This window comes from Balaenoptera ricei, chromosome 7 (assembly GCF_028023285.1).
Source record: "Balaenoptera ricei isolate mBalRic1 chromosome 7, mBalRic1.hap2, whole genome shotgun sequence".
In the NCBI taxonomy this organism is placed as follows: domain Eukaryota; kingdom Metazoa; phylum Chordata; class Mammalia; order Artiodactyla; family Balaenopteridae; genus Balaenoptera; species Balaenoptera ricei.
Window position 1 is genome coordinate 1947763 of NC_082645.1, and position 20438 is coordinate 1968200.

General features: G+C 41.4%; 1 protein-coding gene across 7 annotated transcripts in view; it reads right to left on the minus strand.

Annotated features, from left to right (window-relative positions):
- MGAT5 (alpha-1,6-mannosylglycoprotein 6-beta-N-acetylglucosaminyltransferase) overlaps positions 1-20438 on the minus strand; it is a 363475-nt gene that overhangs the window by 104112 nt on the left and 238925 nt on the right. For all 7 annotated transcript variants that reach the window (XM_059927612.1, XM_059927613.1, XM_059927614.1 and 4 more), the window contains one exon: positions 13046-13179. In XM_059927612.1, the coding sequence (XP_059783595.1) occupies positions 13046-13179 (134 nt within the window). The remainder of the gene's footprint in view (positions 1-13045; positions 13180-20438) is intronic.

The window sequence follows — 20438 nt, forward strand, 5'->3', positions numbered from 1 at the left end:
GCTCAGCTGAGACTCGGCCGGCAGGTGATTCGGAAGTAACCACAGAGCAGGCGTGCATCGCTCCCAAGGGGCCGGCCAGCAGCTGGGTGCCTTCCTGGCGTCACCCCCATCACGAGCCCTGGTCTGAACACAAGCCTTCCTAAAGTTGCTTATAATAAACCAAAAGCCGAAAGTACAGGCTGATGGATCTGAAAGGACCTTTCTGTGGAGATCTACCCTCAGGCCAAGCTTTGTCTTTTGTTTTGCCTTAGATGGGAACACAGACTTCAGCTGTGCGAAGGGTATTCAAAGCGAAGGTATTTACATTTCAAGGTAAATCAAAGAAATCCCATCATAAATGAGACACAGGAAATCTTGTACTTTTGGAAACCACTCCAACCCAGGTGGTAAACAAATGTGATTTTTTTTAGATAACTGACAATCTGAGTGCTTTATAGTGACCATTTCATTATATCTTCATGACAACCTTACAACATGTTTGTACAGATGAGAAAAGAGAGAGTTACTTAAACTACCCAAGTTGACATGCCAGGAAATGGCAACGTTGGGATTCAGAGCCAGACCAGCTGTTTCCAGAGCCCAAGCTCCTTAAAGCACTTTAATATACAGCTTCAGAGTCCAAATATTTTATTTTCTGGACTCTGTGAACCAGAGTGGTAAACATGCTTTGGAGGAAAATAATATTGTAAGGTAGACCAAAATACACATGACACACACACACACACACACACACACACACACACACATATATATATATATATAGAGAGAGAGAGAGAGAGAGAGAGAGAGAGAGAGAGAGAGAGAGAGAGAGAGAGAGAGAGAGTGAAAGAGAGAGGGACTTTCCTCAGCTTCTTGAGCAACTTATATTATATGTATGTGGAAGGAAGCTGATTTTTTCTACATGGTACGAACTGGAAGGGATTTCCTAAACATGAGTAATGATCTTTAAAGGATTTTAGGACATTTTTTTCTTATTAAGAAAAGCATTATTTTAAGTACTTGGAAAGCACCTATTTACAAATGATTACAAACCAAATCAGGTTGGTGAGTCTCCTGAGCTGACTCCTGCAATGACTTCTTTTAAGAATTACTGTTAGTTTAGCTGGAATAGTTCATTCAGTGACAAACATTTCAGAGCGCTCTTTCTATGAACCACATTTATATGCTAGGTATTGAGGAACTACAACATAAAGATGAGTTTCTGTCTTCATGGAGCTTACCAACTACTTAATAAATCAGGTATACACTATATCTACCAAGCAGTTATAATGTCCTCGTTTGAAATGTAACTCACAATTTTTATTAAGTCAAACTGAGCCTTCTTTCAACAGCATAAATTCTCCTAGGTCTGATTTTTCAACCAGTTAGTTCTAAACATCTCTTAAGAAGTACAAAATTCATTCTAACAGATGTCTGCCAGCCTTTAACCACGGCTGGCCCTGCAGTGTTGGGGACCCCCATGCCACCTAGTCACCAAGGGCAGAAACTGCAGAGCCAGTTGGGCTCCCTCTGCAGCCTCACAGCCATCCAATTCACCAAGTCCAGGGGAGGTCAGCTTCTCAAAAGCCATCACCCCCTTCTCTCCTCTTCACCTTTCCTAGTTCTGGCCTCATCAAATCTTGTCAAAACTTCAATAGATAAGTTTTTCTTTAAATCGAAACGGTTTTCCTAGTTATACTAGAAACACATTCTCAGTGTATAACTTTTTTTCAGACAAGAGAGAAAGATAGTATAAAGAAAGAATGATGTCGCCCATCATTTTACCACCTAGAAATAACCACTATTAGGCTCCTTTTTTCTAGACTCATGGATCCTTTTCAATCCTCAAACCAAAATTGGGTCTTACAAAATTGGATCTTTTGTGAATTTCTTTTTTCTCTTACACCAAGTGCTACAGGTATCTTTCTGGGGTAATAACCATGGCTCATCACCACTTGTTAAAGCAGCACAATACCTCAGTGCCTAGACTCACCCCCTCAAGATGGAATGCCCATGGTTCTGGTCTGCCAGCATCACTTAGTGGAACTAACTGCACTTCCCACACCAGCCATGCAATTCTGTTCCATTCGGGGGGCTTGAACTGGTGCCAATCCTGACCTCTTATGTCCCCCACTCCCCATGCCTCCAAGGATGGGCACATGATCCACAGGACTCGACTTGACCAAGGCTCACTTGAAAGATGGGTTTACCATCCAAGTCCCGCCTACCGGAGTTGCTCCATGGTGAGCGCGCTACTTTTGGAGTCAACATCTTGCTGCTACGGTTACTCAGCTGGCAGGGTAGAAGTCTAGAGCTGCAAACGTCATCTCCGCGCCCATGTGAGGAGAGCCTGCCTGAGAATGATGCCAAGCCAGAGACATGCAAAGCCGAGATAGGGAGAGTAAAGAGATCCTCCAAGCCCTGAATCCAGCTCTGCCTAAAGCCGGTTTTAACAATTCCCAGTGACAAGAGCCAACAAACCCTTGTGACCAAGCCAGTTTGACCGAAATCCTGTCTAATACAACCTACCACTTTAGGATGTTTCCAATTCTTGACTATCTAAATCAATGACTATCGAACATCACTGCACCCGCATAAACCCTGCAGGGGATTTCCGAGTATCTCCACACCTCCAGCCTTGCCCCTTCGTCCCGTTCTCACTGCCTCCTAACTCCAATCCATCCTTTGTGTTGCCTGACAAGGTATTCTTTGAAACAAATATGTGACTATGGCAGTTTCCTGCTGAAAAGCTTCACTTCCCTCAGGGGGAAGCAGCGCCCAAGTATACCTGTCATTCCAGGACACCCTTCCACGGGTATCTCTTCTTCATGACCTACCCGGGGTTTTTAATGCCGTGTTTTTCCATCTTATCTCATGCTGGCATGTGTCTGGCATGTCTATCACTTCCTCCTGCGTTTAAGTCTCAGCTCTCATCGCCTCTTAGTTGAAGGGTTCCCTGACTCCCTAAGACTGAGATGAGTACCCTTCTTCTGCTCTCTTAGACCACGAAGAGTTAGTCCTTATCACACGTCACTGTCTCCACTTATGACCATATGCTCCTTGAGGACTGAGCCACGTTTTATGTGTCTCCGACTTCCAGGAGCCCAGAGCATAGTAGGCACTGAGAAAATATTTTTTGAATGAACGACTGATTAAGTCAATGATGAATGCTTCATTACCTGGTGTGACTGACTTTGTAGGCAGAGCTCTGTTGCTAGGCAGCAGAGGTCATGTCTGAATTACTTCCAGCATCATGTTCTTTGCACACAAGCTCCCAAACCAAAGCCCATTCTTCTCAGGATTCATCATTAGCTAAGGCAGCTCACCACTCTATCCTAGAACCTAGCTCAGGCCTGGTGTAGTATAGATGTTCAATAAATATTTATTAAATAGATAAATGAACATATCTTTTTATCTAGGTCACAAAGTAGATGTTGGCAAGAAGGGAAACAAATCAGTGATCTAGGCTTTTAAAATTCTAACATCACAGGTTTCTCACTATCATCATTCATTCAACGTTCGGCACGTTTACTGAGCACTTACTATGAGCCAGGCAACAACTTAGGAGTTAAGGATATGCCAGTGAACAAGATAAGCATGGGTGAAGCTCCCTTCATGCAGCTTATATTCAGCCAGGGAGGAAGACAGTAAACAATTAAACAAATAAAATAATTCAGTTTTGTACATAAAAAAACAAAACAAAACACAATTTGGTGACCAATACTGAACTCTAGTTAATGATGTCATGCTGAAACATCTAAGGGTTAAGTGTTCTTTTATGCATAAAAGGAAAAAAAATTGGATTGATGGATGGGGAGAAGATAGACATATAGATGGATAGGTCATAGAACAAATAAAGCAAACTGTTAACTGTGGAGTCTAGGCTTTGGGTTTCTATTTTACATTTCTTTCCATTTTTTTATATTTCAAAAATTTCATAACAAAACAGGGAAGAATACTGGCTGCTGTCATTCACGGCATTCACAATTTTGATGCTGATTCTGGTGATGACGAAACCTACATGACAGAAAAAAACTCTACTGAAAAATAGCTACATCACACAAGTAGTCATCTGATTTAAAAAAGTGCACATAGTGATGTTTTGCTTCAAATTTCGTCAAAATTGATTTTGTTTCCCAAATGGTAGTGATGCTCTTAGAGAGACAGGAGGCTGGGATACAGGCTGGGGAAACTATCATGTACAGCTGAGTTGAAAAGATGAGCATCTGAACTGTTGACAGAAGACACACCAGAGTAAATTTTTCAAGCGTCAAAAAGCAATTTAGGAGGGAATGGACCCCTTAGAAGAACATTACTCCTGAAGGCTGAGTCTCAGACTGAAGGAATTACAAGGCTGATCCTGTTACTCACTGGTCAGCACAGATGTAAAAGGCAAGAGCCCTCCTGGTCCAAGAGAAAGGCCAAAAAGGCTGCTTGAATCGCAAATAGCTCCTTTGCTTGTCAGGCCCTGAAAATAAAGTCGTACACGGAAGCCATGGATCCTCAGCTGAAGCCAACATGTTTGTCATTTGCATGAAAGGGAACTGGCTTGTTTCTAAAATTCCTGTTTTGTCAGGCAAAATTTTTGGTCTACAAGCCACTATTCCCATCTGATCACGCAAATAAACACGGATGCAAACCCCAAGTCCTTGGAGAAACTCAAAGAGTTAGAATGTCAATGACAACGACCACCAGTATGATCTGAACAACTCCTGAAAACCCAACCATGTGAATAATTTCTGTGGGAAGACAAGGGAGAGTAACATGAGTTCACTGGCTTCAAGAAGCTTCTGTACTCTTAGATTTTTTTTTAATTGAAGTATAGTTGATTTACAATGTTAATTTCTGCTGTACAGCCAAGTGATTCAGTTTATACACATGTGCACACACACACACACATTTTTTTTTTAATATTCTTTTCCATTATGGTTTATCACAGGATATTGAATATAGTTCCCTGTGCTACAGCGTAACCTTAGATTTGTACATTTCTTACGCTTCCCTACATTGTTGCATGGACTAAAAATAGAACTGGCATTATCGTTCCATTTAATTTAATTCAATCGATAAGTATTTTCTGAATGCCTACTATGTGCCAGACATTCTTCAAGGTATTGGAGTCTCAGCAATAAACAACAAAGACAAAACTCCTACTAATACTAGCCTCAGATTCCAGCAGAGAAAAAAAGAAAATAAACAAAAGTCCCTGAAGCATAAATGCTAAGTGATAATACAGTTATAGAGGAAAAGAAAGCAGGGAATGGGTGTAAGAAGTTGGGGGAGAAAGGAGTTGCATTTAAAAAAAAGGGAGGGGTGTCAGGCTTAGTCTCACTGAAGTGACATTTGAGTTAAAGACCTGAAGGAGGGGATATGGAAGTCTAAGGGAACAATGTTCTGGAGGATGGAACAACCGATGCAAAGGTCCTCGGGTAGGAGTGTGCCCGGCCCATCCAAAAAACAGTAAGGAGGCTAGAGAGTAGTGACCAAGAGGACATGTAGTAAGAGATGAGGCCAGGGGGGTGGGGGGATAGCGGGGCCAGACCACTCCAGGCCTTGAGGCAACTGGGGTGACAACTTTCCCTACAGTGAGAGGCTACGTCACTGTGGGCACAGGAGTGTCACGATGTTACTTACATTTTCATTAACTCCATTCTGTGGTTGGGTCTACTTTGTTCTTTACTCTTAATTCAACCAATATTTATCACCAGCGATGTTACAACTTCAGGGACTGAGGACTCAGCAGTGAGGATGCTCATGGAGATGGCGAAGTGGCCTCCGGGCAGGCACACAGGTGTGGGGTGGGGGAGGGGAAAGGAGCAGGGGCGCGAGGCTCAGGGAGGGAAGGCTTTTGGAGGACAGGACACCTCCCTGGAGGGGGAGCAAGGAACACAGTTTCCGGACAAAGGAACAGCACCTGCAATGGCCTGGCTGTCAGAGAGAACTTGGCACCCTGGGAGACCTAAAAGCCTACGGGAGAAAGCACAACATCAGAGGCCAGATGGTATAACAAATGCAAAGGGGATGGAGGTGAAACAGGGAGGCTCTAATGCCTCCAGAATCCCCAATCTGTTCCTCACTCAACTCTATCACAGCTCCCAGATTTCTACATGTTATCGAGAAACACTGAGCATCTCCCCGCCCGGACTGTAATTACACAATATGAGCACCCAGAAGGCAAATTCTCAAAAGGACTAAAAAATTACTTAAGTAAAAATTGGGCTTCCCTGGTGGCGCAGTGGTTGAGAATCTGCCTGCCAATGCAGGGGACACGGGTTCGAGCCCTGGTTTGGGAAGATCCCATACCGCCGCGGAGCAACTAGGCCCGTGAGCCACAGCTACTGAGCCTGCACATCTGGAGCCTGTGCTCCGCAACAAGAGAGGCCGCGACAGTGAGAGGCCCGCGCACCGCGATGAAGAGTGGACCCCACTTGCCGCAACTAGAGAAAGCCCTCGCACAGAAACGAAGACCCAACACAGCCATAAATAAATAAATAAATAAATAAATAAAATACATTTAAAAAAAATGGTTTTAAAAAAATTACTTAAGTAAAAATAAACCAATACAAACAGACTTTGCCTCGAAAACAGGAAACGTTCTATTACAGTGATATGAACAGTGAGGTTGCTAAACAGACTAATAAACGTTATGGAAACTTTTCAACGACAGGAGGTAAATATAAGTCTGAGATGCAGCTTGCCTGAAACTAGGAATGAGGAATCTGGTAATCTCTGCTATTGTGCTTTCAGCCACAGTCTTCAGGGCAAGAGAGGAAAAAAACTCAGTTAGATGAAGATGTTTTCCCACTACTGATGTTTTTACATAAGCCTGACGAAGTTGTGAAAGAGGGTGCCAGGCAGATAATTAGAACTATCCAAATACGAGATAATTCAAGGTGCAAGACACCAACTTCAGGGTTTTATTTTCTCTTGTAAATGGTACAGGCAGATGTCTTCTCTATTTGATTTTTCTGTGTGGGCAGATTCCTTTCATTCCTTTACTGGGGTATGATGCACCTTGTTTGGGACTGAGAAAAATAAGAGAATACCTTATTTTTTCTAAACTTCTTCAGGAGTTTAGAAAAAGCAGTACGCACAGCAGATTAAAGGCTGTTGACTGAAATAATGCCTAAATATAGGGTCAAGTCCCTGGCAAGCCCAGAAAAAGCAACAATTAATTCTCAACAAGAATTAGCAAACGTACCCCAAATAAATACAAAGTCCACTTGATAGACTATATAAAAACAGCCTTGGAAACAATGGTTTTAAAAGTTGAACCTTGAAAATATTTTTTGATATAGTAAATGGAAAAAAAGCAGATATAAAATTTTAGTATGTGTGTTATAACTATGCAAAAATATACCCCTGAAAAAGATAATAATGCTTACATTAGGATATGGGGGCCTTTTTCCTTGGGGAGGCTTTCCCTGTTTTTATAATAGGGTTATTTTTCTTTTTTTAATTTGATTGGAAAGATGGAAGTCATTTAAACAGAGACTTCAAGAGAAAAATAAAATTTTGCTAGCAGGGTGATATGAAGGCGGCAAAGGTGGTGAGGAATCATGGTGGCACCTTCAGAGACCAGCAGACTATCTGGTGAGGTCGGGGAGGCCAGGGGAGGACTGTGGTAGGGGAGAGAAGGCAGGGGGCCCGAGAGCTATGCTATGGACTTTGGACCTGACCCCATGGGCAAAGGGAAGGCACTGTGGTTTTTGAGGAGGAAGAGCTTGGTCCATGCTGAGCTTTTCAGAGCTGGCTCTGGGGCAGGAGGAGGGTCTCAGTGCCCAGCTCAGAAGCCACACTAGAGTATGGATAAGCGGGAAAAGGAACAAGAGGCCTGCCCTGACGGAGGAAGAACTGCACTTCTCAGTTCAGCTTCCTGGAAAAAACCATCACTCAAAGATCTAGTTAAAAGAGAAATGAAATGGAGGTATTTGTAGTGAGGTGGATGGAGTTATTAGAGTCTGTCATACAGAGTGAAGTAAGTCAGAAAGAGAAAAACAAACACAGTATGCTAACACATATATATGGAATCTAAGGGAAAATAAAGGTCATGAAGAACCTAGTGGCAAGACAGGAATAAAGACACAGACCTACTAGAGAATGGACTTGAGGATATGGGGAGGGAGAGGGGTAAGATGTGACAGGGTGAGAGAGTGGCATAGACATATATACACTACCAAACGTAAAATAGATAGCTAGTGGGAAGCAGCCGCATAGCACAGGGAGATCAGCTCGGTGCTGTGTGATCACCTAGAGGGGTGGGATAGGGAGGGTGGGAGGGAGACGCAAGAGGGAAGAGATATGGGGACATATGTATATGTATAGCTGATTCACTTTGTTATAAAGCAGAAACTAACACACCATTGTAAAGCAATTATACGCCAATCAAGATGTTTAAAAAAAAAAAAAAAAAAAAGATCTAGTTAAATGTCCTTACTGTGGTCTGACCACTCGGTTGGTCCCTATAGAAGCTGCTTAGGAAGGTGCTGGGAACAGTCTATGCTGACACACAAAAATGCCCAAATGCAAACAGAATACACGGAGAGGATAGTTCTAGTGAAATTCTGAGATTTGGGGCAAAAGAGTGAAGAAAAGCCAGGCTTCTCAGCTTGTAGAAATTCTACCAACTTAGTGAGGAAATGAGTTAGAGGAGAAATACAAGCAGCCTTAAAGTGAGAAGTGCCCTCTGAATATTCAACAGCATCAACCTGGTCAGGAGTGTCCGTCTCAACACCCTACTCCTAAAGATGCTTCAGGAACAGTGCGGGTGCGTTCTTCTCTTTCCTTACCCTCCTGCTGGGCCCTTTCTAAACAGCCTTCTCCAGCCTCTCCCTGTACTCCACGCCTGCCAGAACACCGGTAATCCCGTAATAAGACAGCCGGACTTGACGATGACCTGATTCTACAAGTACAACACTACTTCTGTGGTCTCCAAGCTTTTCCTTGTGCATCCCATCAAGAGGAAACAATCCAAGTACACCCACAGTGTATGTGCACATTATACATCAATTATGTAATGATTACTATCAGCCCATCTATTAAGCACTAGTAAATCTGTTTCATTTTTTAAAAATTGACAAGACATAGGTACACTTTTGACACTTTCATCTTCTACTCAAAGGAATGGTCTTCCCATTCAGGCCGTGAGAATGGTCACACTTACCCGAAGGAAGATTCTGTGGCAATGACTGAGTTCGACTGGACCCGGACTTAGCCACGAGGAAATTTTCCATCACCCTGTTACTTGATGAATTTTGTCACCATTGATGGTCCCCACCTTGCTCCACTGTCTCATTAGGAGTTATAAAATGCTGATTTTCTAATTTTTCATTCCTTTTGCATTTATTAGCTCTGATTTCCCCATAATTAACAACGTTCTCTCATCAACTATTTGATTATCTTCAAATACAATTTGTCCTAGAAAGGCACGATCAAAGCTGGATTCTTTCCCTTTATTTTTCAGAGTAATGAAGTCGGTGTCTTAGCAACTCGCAAAGGTGATCGATTCATTTTCTGGGTTTTTCTTGCTTGGACTATCATTCTGGATTCATGGATTACTTTCCATTGGTTTGATTCCAATCCACTGCAGTCATTATTTTTTTTTGATGCTCAAACTACCCCAGCTTTGGCTCCTGTGTCCTTCTGACTCCACCCCAGGGGTCCTTCTTAGCTTCCTTGCTTCCACGTTAAAGATGTCCCATCTTTCACGGTTCCTGCCCTAGACCTGGAATCACCTATTTATCTTAGAAAGAGGTTCCTTTAGTGGGAAAGGTACTTAGGAAATCCCAATCTGAGTGTTAAGGATACTCACTGCCACTGGATTGTCTTTACTTTTGATCCTTTTCAAAGTACAGAGTTAGGAAACATTTCCTTTTCAAAGAGAAAATGTAAGTTCACAGTGATATTTCCTATTCAAGCTGAGTATTATACAATCTTTACTTAAATTCTTTACACACTCCCCCCTTCCTATATACTGCAAACTGTAGTTCCTACAGTATAACTGTAATAGTTTCAAATAACAATATAAATATTCCCCACTACAACTGTATGGTCCAAAGATTGTGCTTTAAAGTCACTTGAAACAATTATTTTATCTGTGTGAGAGATTAGCACCAACCTGACACAGATTTGTTGTTTCATTTTTTGATCTCTTTTCAATCTTTAGTGAATTCTTTTTTCTTTTTAAATTATGTAAAACACTTACATGGTTCCAAAGTCAAAATAAAGTACGTTAAGAGACATCTAGCACAGGGAACTATTTTCAATATACTGCAATAAACCATAATGGGAAAGAATATAAAAAGGAATGCATATGTATATATAACTGAATCACTTTTCTGTACAGCAGGAATTAACACAACATTGTAAATCAACTATACATCAATTAAAAAAAAAGAGACATTTATTTTCTATCCCTGTCCCTGCCAACCCTCCTCCAGTGGTAATCATTTTTATTAGCTTGTTATTCTTCCATTGTTTCTTTTGAAAACACAAGCACACTCATACACGTACACACACTTCCCTCCCCCCATACCCTTCTTATATAGAAGGGAGTGACTCCACATACCTTCCTGCACTTTGGTTTTTATCACTTAATATATCCTAGACATCTCCCTCCAGAGAGTGGAGTCTTCCCTCAGCCCTTCTGCACAGTTACACATGACTTCACTCTATCAATAGACCATATTATTCACTCAGTCCCCTATTAGGAACCTCTGGGTTATTGCCAGTCTTTTCCTAGTACAAATAGTGCCACAATAAATGGCCTTGTACACATACCATGTCTGACCTTTGCCCTTTGCTCACTTATCTTTGGGATGGATTCCTAGATATGACCTTGTCAAAGGAACGATGCCTAGGAAGCTATGCTAGACAGTGACAAATCCCCTTGCACAGGGGCAAGTGCCAGCTGGGCTGCATTCCCACTGCTTTCCCTAAGTCTCACCATAGGAAGAGCTGCGTTAGCAAACTTTCAGATCTTTGCCAATCTGATACGCGGGACATGGGATCTTGGTGCAGTTTTAAAATGCATTTCTCTTATCATGAGTGAGGTTAACATGTTTTCCTATATTGGGGGCAATACATTTCTTTTTTCTCCGAACTGCTTTTGCCCATTTCCTACTGGATTGTGGAATGTTTTCTTCTCAATTTTTAGAAGCTCTTTATACATTAGTGATATTAATCCTCTGCAACACAATTTGCTACGGTGTTATTTTTTTGTGTTGTTGATTTTGCCATACAGGTTTCTTTTTTTTTTTTTTAGGCAGACAAATGTTATCAGTTTTGCCCCCGATTCCTGCTGAATTCTGAGTCAGTTAAGAAACTATCCCTTTCCCAGGTTAACAAGAATTAATCTATTTTTCCAACTTTAGTTATATTGTAAGCAGTGAATTGATTGCAATTCAATCAACCAACACTGCTGAAATCCTCCATTCATGGAGAATAAAAATAAGTTTTTTTGGACTCTGAATTCCAACATTCTAAAAGAGAACTTCCTTCTGGAAAAGCCTCCTATTTCTACGCCCCAGATATAGGGAAATACCATCCCATGGAGGGCATAGATATACCATGTCATTTAAGTAGTTTTGGCCATTTTGGACACAGCTAACATTTTATGTATGTGAAGTAACACACAAGCCACTTCTTAGGTTATTTTGTGTCACCTCATCCCAGCCCCTCAAAGTTACACAGCAATGTCAATCCGAAGGTAACTCTACCCATCTCTCACCATGCTGCCAGTCACCAAGCCCTATATTAGTTTGTCCCCTGAACTGCGCCCCAGTGACAGGCTACGATAGGATGACAGAGCTCCAGGAACGGTAATAATAATGTTTTAGATGCATACAGAATACTCTCACACACCTCTCTGAGCTAAAATGAACATTTAAACATGAGCAGATTTTAAAAATCACTTCCCCATCTGCCACAGCCCTTCTTAATTCATCCTTCCTTCTCATACTTCACACCCAAGGATTAGTCCAATGTGTTCGCTGCTGCACTTAGTGGACCCGACAAAAGGTCACCTTCAGATGGCTGCACGTGAGGGGGAAGGGTCAGTACATGGGGAAAAGGCACGGCAGAGGGCCTTGGGTCTTAAAGAAGGAAACAGATTCGCATCGCAGATCTTAATTCTAGGATGGAAATCTCTGGATTAAAATTATTCCGCTAATTTAGGAAAATGGAAATCTGCACTCTGAGTGTCCAGATGAACTGTTTAACTCGGAGGACCTTTCATTTCCAGAACAGGAATTCACCTCATTAAGGGGAATCACCAGGGTCTATGGACTTAAACAATAAATTCATTCTTGGCATGAATACTACAGGATTTGGTATTTGGGTTCACAGTCCTCAGCTAGTTATAAATGAAATGAAGCTACAGGCAGGTAGACTGATGGCAGCAACAAGAAATGGTGAATGTGGGAAAGGAACACAGAAAATTGCTGAAAGGCTACAGTTGGGGCCAGCGGGTTCATCAACTTTTAGGCTGTCCACTACATCACTTCACAAAATAATCACTGCTCGTGGCAACATGGACACCACGTGAGCAAGAGAGGGTGAGATTTCATCCTAGGCCCAAGGTTTAAGAAACCAGTAAGGTATGAAACAGTTTTAAATCGTTCCATTTTGAAAAGACTGATGTTTTTTTCTTTACAAAGTTTGATGCTTAAGTAATGAAGGTTTAATTATTTGGAAAATGCATGCACATGGAAGACCTCATTCCTCTTGAATCACCAAGTGGACCCTAAACGGTGTCTGTGTCGCATGAAGCATGTTTACTGCCTGCCAAAGTCCATCCAAAGTCCTTTCCCAGATGGTTTCCAGTGATACCTCATATTGCATATTTTTCTCCAGAACATTTCTAAGGCTTTTTACGAAATGTTCACATAGCCTTTCAATTCCGGTTTAAAAAAAAATCCAGTTATTCCCAAGAAAAAGGTTCCACAGCACCCATGTCTACAGCTAAGGGCTCTGGGAATCACAACTGAAAATACACGGTGGCCTCATTTCTCTCCCCATTTGTCTTTGGCGGCGTTCTAGAAAGTAGAGGTGAGACACAACTACTCACGGAACATGGTGTAAAACTGCTGCGGGTTCAGGTTCCACTTGCCCCAGGGGGTCTTGTGGCCTTTCAACTGGGCATAGTTGGCATGGTTGAACTCTGGTTCTGTGCCGAATGAGTCCAGGACACGCAGCATGCACCTGAAAGATAAAAGACGCCATGGGTAAAACTACAACCTTGACCCCAAACTCAAAGAAACAAAAGCTCTACCTCCTCAGGGACCACCAAGGAGGGACAAATCCTTTAAACTGAATGCCACTGGGCAAGAATTGAGAGGTTTTACACTAGCATGTCTACCAAACATCCCCACATGGGACTTCCGAGCCAGAGCCATCACACAGCTCATACAATCTGCTTTAGATGAGTTGACTAATCACAGAAGATGCTCAAATACCAGCGAAATAAAAAGCTCCCAAAAGCTGGAACTGCAGACTGCCATGGTCACTGCTGTACCGCTAGCCTGGGCTGAGCATACAGTGGTGCCTGATGAACAACTGTGGAAGAAATAAAGAACTACCATTTTTAGAGGTTACTATGTCCCCCCAAATTCATACGCTGAAATCCTAAGGAGGTGGTATTAGTAAATGGGCCTTTGGGAGGTGATAAGGTCATGAGGGTGGAGCCCTCATAAATAGGAATAGTGCTTTTATAAAAGAAATTCCACAGAACTCCCTAGCGCCTTCCACCGTATGAAGATACAATGAGAAGTCTGCGACCTCACCTGACCACGCTGGCACCCCGACCTCACACTTTCAGCCTCCCAAGATGTGAGCAATACACTTCTGCTATTTATAAGCCATCCAGGCTGTGATGATTTGGTACAGCAGCCTGGGCAGACTGAGACGGAGGTCTTATTCTGCTTAGAGCACATGGCATGTCCTGTTCTCCTTCAACAATTATTCAAGATTTTCATCAACTAACTACAGTACGTGATTTTAGGTAAAGCTTAGAATCTCACTCAATAGGCAGTGGTGATTTTTATGTATTTGGTAGTAAGAGGGCATTATTGTTTTCTCCCAGAGCTCAAAAAGAAGTGACACTGAAAATGTTTTGTTTGGCTATTCCACAAAAGCCTTAGAACAGCATCAACCAAACCTGGTCTATTGCCTGTTTTTGTATGGCCTTCTAGCTAAGAATGTTCTTTACATTTTTAAATGGTTAAAAAAAAAAAAAAGGGAGAATACTTTGTGATGCGAAAATTATATGGAATTCAACTTTCAGTGTTCAAAAATAAAGTTTTATTTGAACTAGCCAAACCTAGTTGCTTCTGTATGTCTGTGACTGATTTCACACAGTAGCAGGAGACTTTGGTAGCTGCAACAGAGACCACATGGCCAAGCAAAGCCTAAAATATTTACTCTCTGGCTTTTTACAGAAAAAGCCTTCTGACCACTGTTTTGGAGAACATAAAGAATGACCAATCGGAAGAAAGGAATCAATACTAAAACAGAATTTATTGATTTTGGTTACATTTATTTCATCACTGATTCTCAAAACACTGATGTAAATTTAACTCATGACTGGCCAATGGAAAAGCACTATTTTCTGTTGTTATGTATCAGTAATAATTCTGAATGGCTCTTACTGGACCAATAAGCATAAAAGTAAATAAAGATAGAGCCCACATTTTAGAATCAGATGATGGCAATGACTTTTAAGCATCTGATTCACTTTCTTTCTTCCTTTCCCCACTAGGAGGAAGTCCATCTTCCAATTATTTTTACATCAATGCATATTGCAGAAGAAAAGAATGCAAACACCAGATTGGATTTTCCAGGAAGAGCAACAGTAAACTGTCATTTTAGTGTGATGATTTTCACATCAGAGATCAGCACCATTTGTCTAGACAAGGAAGAAAAGAAAGAGGGGAGGCAAGGTGGAAGGAGTGTGGGCCAGGACCACAAAGTAAAATACAAACTGACCACAGAAACAGTGTCCTTCTTTTGGATTCCCATGTGGCTCTCAAGGAACATTCAATTCTCACAATGACTAGATATATATGTATAAATAACTGAATCACTTTGCTGTACACCTGACACTAACACAACACTGTAAAACAACTATACTTCAATAAAAAAAAAAAAAGAAAGAAAACAGCTGGGATGATGGTGAGCGCTGCAAAGGTCACTACAGGAGAGGGGCGGAGGGGATGGAGGGACACACCCTGACAACTGGGGCTGGGGAAGGTTCAGCTCCCACAAGGGGACGGAGCTGGGATTCAAAGGTAAGAGCGCCCTGAGCAGGCACAGCAGGGAGAAACAGGCCACCCTCATCAGAGAAACCTTTGCCGTGAAGGCTCTGGCTACCTCCACTTGTTTGTAATTGACTGACCGTCTCTAGCTTGTGACTCTATTTTTAACTTGGAGTTTTACTGGTGTTATTGTAAATTTGGATAACTAAAAGAAACCCTGATGAGTAAAGATGCCTGGCGGGAGCCTAACTCCTGAAATCGTGGACTTTTATTACATGGGGCCTATATGTACGCTACGTGAGGCTGGCTTCTGCTCAATGGAAGGCTACGGAATGAATGACGGGCTGCGTGAGATACTTATAACTCTACACGCTTATACTTGAAGCTTTGGTTTGGGAGTTGTCTGGTTTTTTTTTAGCTTATCTGGGTTTGTCTTATAAACCCAAGGCAGGAGACTGATCTCAGTCTATGACAGAGGAGCCTGAACATTACAGTTTTCTCTGTTCAGTCATTTTCTACACCTGTGTGTTTTGGAATTGGGTGTGTGCCATTAGTATTGATGCTCTTCCTCTAATGTCTTTTGTGTGTCTGGAGCATCAAGAACAGACTGATGACTTAATAAGATATTTGCCTCACTGCCCGAGGCAGCTGGCCTCCTAACAGGGCTGGCTGCAGCAATGCCAAAGGATTCCTGGAACATTCTCTCTGCACTAAGCCACACTATTACGAGATGGACGCTCACAACCTCCTTGTCAGGACCTACTTTCTAATTTGGAGTTTGATGTAAAACACGGTATATCTTGGATTATCTGCATCTCACTTTCCTGTGTGTTCTCCATACTCAGCAAAGGCCTCACAGGAAGCAAAATGGATATGAGTTTTGCAGTACCTAGCAGAATACTAGTCGCATGTAGTTATTTAATAAATGTTTCATTGAATGTCCTGGGTCCCTATATAAATTGGACAGAATTTATAAATATTTTTCCAAGATCAACAGGACTCATAGATTTGCTCCTAAATAAAAAAACCAAATGATAACTTTACATTTAACAGAATTCTTATCATCTTCCATCACCCAAGATGAATACAGAGAGCGCCGACAATTTCTAATCTTTAAAAGGGAAAGAAATGGACAAGAAACTTTCTAGAGGACCTGCTTGGCCTTTGGATGAGATCTTAGCTGCATCAGACCACAAAGACGGCAGCACTAAAGTCCTAACAGACCTCCTGCCAGCTAATATCACTAACACAGATGATTTATTAAAGAAAGGAGGGATAAAACATTACACTCTTCCATAAAATCCCCGCAGAGAAAATATGCCTTTTCATCCAACAAGAACCAAATACCAATGAATGGCGACCATTTTAATAATAAAATCATCCTTTTTAAGTGACCTAAATGCTACCACTGAGAATATATTTCCATCCAAACAGCCCTTCTTAATCATGAGAATATGTAAGTCTAGGGACGCTCAGTTCCTTCTGCACATTTATCAGACGCCTGCCACTCACAAAACGCCAGAGAAAAACAGCTCTTTCTTTTTTTTAATGCTGTAGCTAAAAAGAAAAAAAAAGTTTGTTTATTTACAAGGCCTATTAGCAAGAAGAAATATGGCTACTCCCATATAGTGGAGAACATTTATGGCAGCCCATGATTCATGAAGATTTCAAAAAACCAACAAACCAAAAAACAGGAAAAACCTGATGCAGAAGGTAGAGTGCTATCCTGGACCAAACCCGGATTTTTATCTTGCTTTTTAAAGAAACTGCAGGCACACCTCACTTTATTGTGCTTCACATTTTTGCACTTCGCAGATACTACATTTTTTACGAATTAAAGGTTTGTGGCAACCCTGCATTATCAGAGGTTGGTTAGCATTTTTTAGCAATAAAGTATATAAACTTTTTTTTCCCTTTCCAGTTTTATATTGAAATACAATTGACACACAGCACGGAATATGTTTCAGGTGTACAGCATAATGATTTGATTTATATACAACATGGAATGACTACCACAAGTTTAGTGAACAACCATCATCGTATAGATACAAAATAAAATTTTTTTTCCTTGTGATAAGAACTCTTGGGTTGTACTTACTTATCTTATAGCTGCAAGTTTATACCTTTTGACTACCACCCCCCAACTCCCCCTCCCCCAACCCCCTGCCTCTGGTAACCACAAATCTGATCTCTTTTTGCATGAGTTTGTCTTTGTTTTCGAAGTATAATTGACCTATAGCACTATGCCAGTTCCTGGTGCGTAGTATAGTGACTCCATATTTCTGTACATTACAAAACGATCACCATAAGTCTAGTTACCATCTGTCACCATACAAAGATATTACAATATTATTGATTATATTCTCACTGTGCATTTCATACCTGTGAAAGGATTTTTAAAATTAAGGTATGTACTTTGGGGTACATGTGTCCTTTATACAATGGAATATTACTCAGCCATAAAAAGGAACGAAACTGGGTCATTTGTAGAGATGTGGATGGACCTAGAGTCTGTCATACAGAGTGAAGTAAGCCAGAAAGAGAAAAACAAATATCATATGTTAACGCATATATGTGGAATCTAGAAAAATGGTACAGATGAACCTATTTGTAGGGCAGGAATAGAGATGTAGATGTAGAGAACGGACATGTGGACACATGGGGGGAAGGGGAGGGTGGGACGAATTGGGAGATTAGGTTTGACATAAATACACTACCATGTGTAAAACAGATAGCTAGCGGGAACATGTTGCATAGCACAGCATAGCACAGGGAGCTCAGCTTGGTGCTGTGTGTCAACCTAGATGGGTGGGATGGGTGGGGGGGTGGGAGGGAGGTCCAAGAGGGAGGGGATATAGGTATACATATAGGTGATTCACTTCATTGTACAGCAGAAACTAACACAACATTGTAAAGCAATTATGCGCCAATAAATAAATAAATAAATAAATAAATAAATAAATAAAGGTGTATATATATATTTAATACATAATGCTGTTGCACACAATAGACTACAGTATAGTATAAACACAACTTTTATGTGCACTGGGAAACCAAACATATTGTGTGACTCACTTTACTGTGATACTCGCTTTATTGTAGTGGCCTGGAGTCAAACCCTCAGTATCTTCGAGGTCTGCCTGTATATCCAAAAGGCAATGAAAAGTGGGTAGTCTCCTCTCAATGAATCCCTTTCCTCTGCCCAAGACCATTTCACTGCCCAGTGAGAAAATCACTGCCACTGCAAAGAAATTCTACAACAATGGGTGTTCCCCCTGACTCTGTTTTTGAGAAGATTCTTAATATTTTGAATTTTCATTTTTTTCTTTTCCATTATGGTTTATTACAGGATATTGAATATACGTTCCTGTGCTATAAAATAGGACCTGTTGTTTACCCATTCTGTATATAATAGTTTGCATCTGCTCATCCCAAACCGCCAGTCCATCCCTCCCCCACCCTCACCCCCAACCCCCAGCAACCACAAGTGTGTTCTCTATGTCTGTAAGTCTGTTTTGTAGATAAGTTCATTTGTATCATATTTTAATTAATTAATTAATTTTTAAAAATTAACTTATTTTTGGCTGCATTGGGTCTTCATTGCTGTGCACAGGCTTTCTCTAGTTGTGGCAAGCGGGGGCTACTCTTTGTTGTGGTGTGCAGGCTTCTCATTGTCGTGGCTTCTCTTGTTGCGGAGCATGGGCTCTAGGCACGCGGGCTTCAGTAGTTGTGGCATGCTGGCTCAGTAGTTGTGGCTCGCGGGCTCTAGAGCGCAGGCTCAGTAGTTGTGGCACACGGGCTTAGTTGCTCTGTGGCATGTGGGATCTTCCTGGACCAAGGCTCAAACCCGTGTCCCCAGCATTGGCAGGTGGATTCCTAACCACTGCGCCACCAGGGAAGCCCCCGTGTCATATTTTAGATTCCACATATAAGTGATATCATATGGTATTTGTCTTTCTCTTTCTCACTTACTTTGCTTAGATTTGATGATAATCTCTAGGTCCATCCATATAGCTGCGAAATGCATTACCATTAAGTGCCCAACATACAAACCTTCAAGTTGCAAACTTTCAAAGATGAGAACATATTATAAACCTATTACAGTACAGTACTATATAGCCGATTGAGTTAGTTGGGTACCTAGGCTAACTTTGTTGGACTTATGAACAAATCGGACTTACGAATGCGCTCTCGGAATGGAACTCGTTGGTATGTAGGGGACTTACTGTATTTCATTCTTTTTCATGGCTGAGTAATATTCCATTGTAAGTATATACCACATCTTCTTTATCCATTCATACGTCGATGGACATTTAGGTTGTTTCCATGTCTTGGCTATTGCAAATAGTGCTGCTATGAACATAGGGGTGCAGGTATCTTTTTGAATTAAGAGTTTTGTCCGGATATATGCCCAGGAGTGGGACTGTCGGATCATGTGGCAAATCTAGTTTTAGTTTTCTGAGGAATCTCCATACCGTTCTCCATAGTGGCTGCACTAAATTACATTCCCACCCTCAGTGTAAGAGGGTTCCCTTTTCTCCACACCCTCTCCAGCATTTGTTATTTATAGACTTTTTAACGATGGCCGTTCTGACTGGTGTGAGGTGGTACCTCACTGTTGTTTTCATTTGCATTTCTCTAATAATTAGTGATGTTGAGCATCCTTTCAGGTGCCTACTGGCCATCTGTATGTCTTCTTTGGAGAAATGTCTATTCAGGTCTTTTGCCCATTTTTTGATTGGGTTGTTAGATTAATCCCTTATTGAACACATCATTTGCAAGTATTTTCTCCCGGTCTGTAGGCTGTCTTTTCATTTTGTTTATGGTTTCCCTTGCTGGGCAAAAGCTTATAAGTTTAATTAGGTTGCATTTGTTTATTTTTGCTTTTATTTCTATTGCCTTGGGAGACTGACCTAAGAAAACATTGCTACAATTTATGTCAGAGAATGTTTTGCCTATGTTCTCTTCCAAGAGTTTAATGGTATCGTGCCTTGTATTTAATCCTTTAAGCCGCTTTGAGTTTATTTTTGTGTATGGTGTGAGGGTGTGTTCTAGCTTCACCGATTTACATGCAGCTGTCCAACTTTTCCAACACCACTTGCTGAAGAGACTGTCTTTTCCCCACTGTAGATTCTTGCCTCCTTTGTTGAAGATTAATTGACCGTAGGTGTGCGGGTTTATTTCTGGGCTCTCGGTTCTGTTCCATTG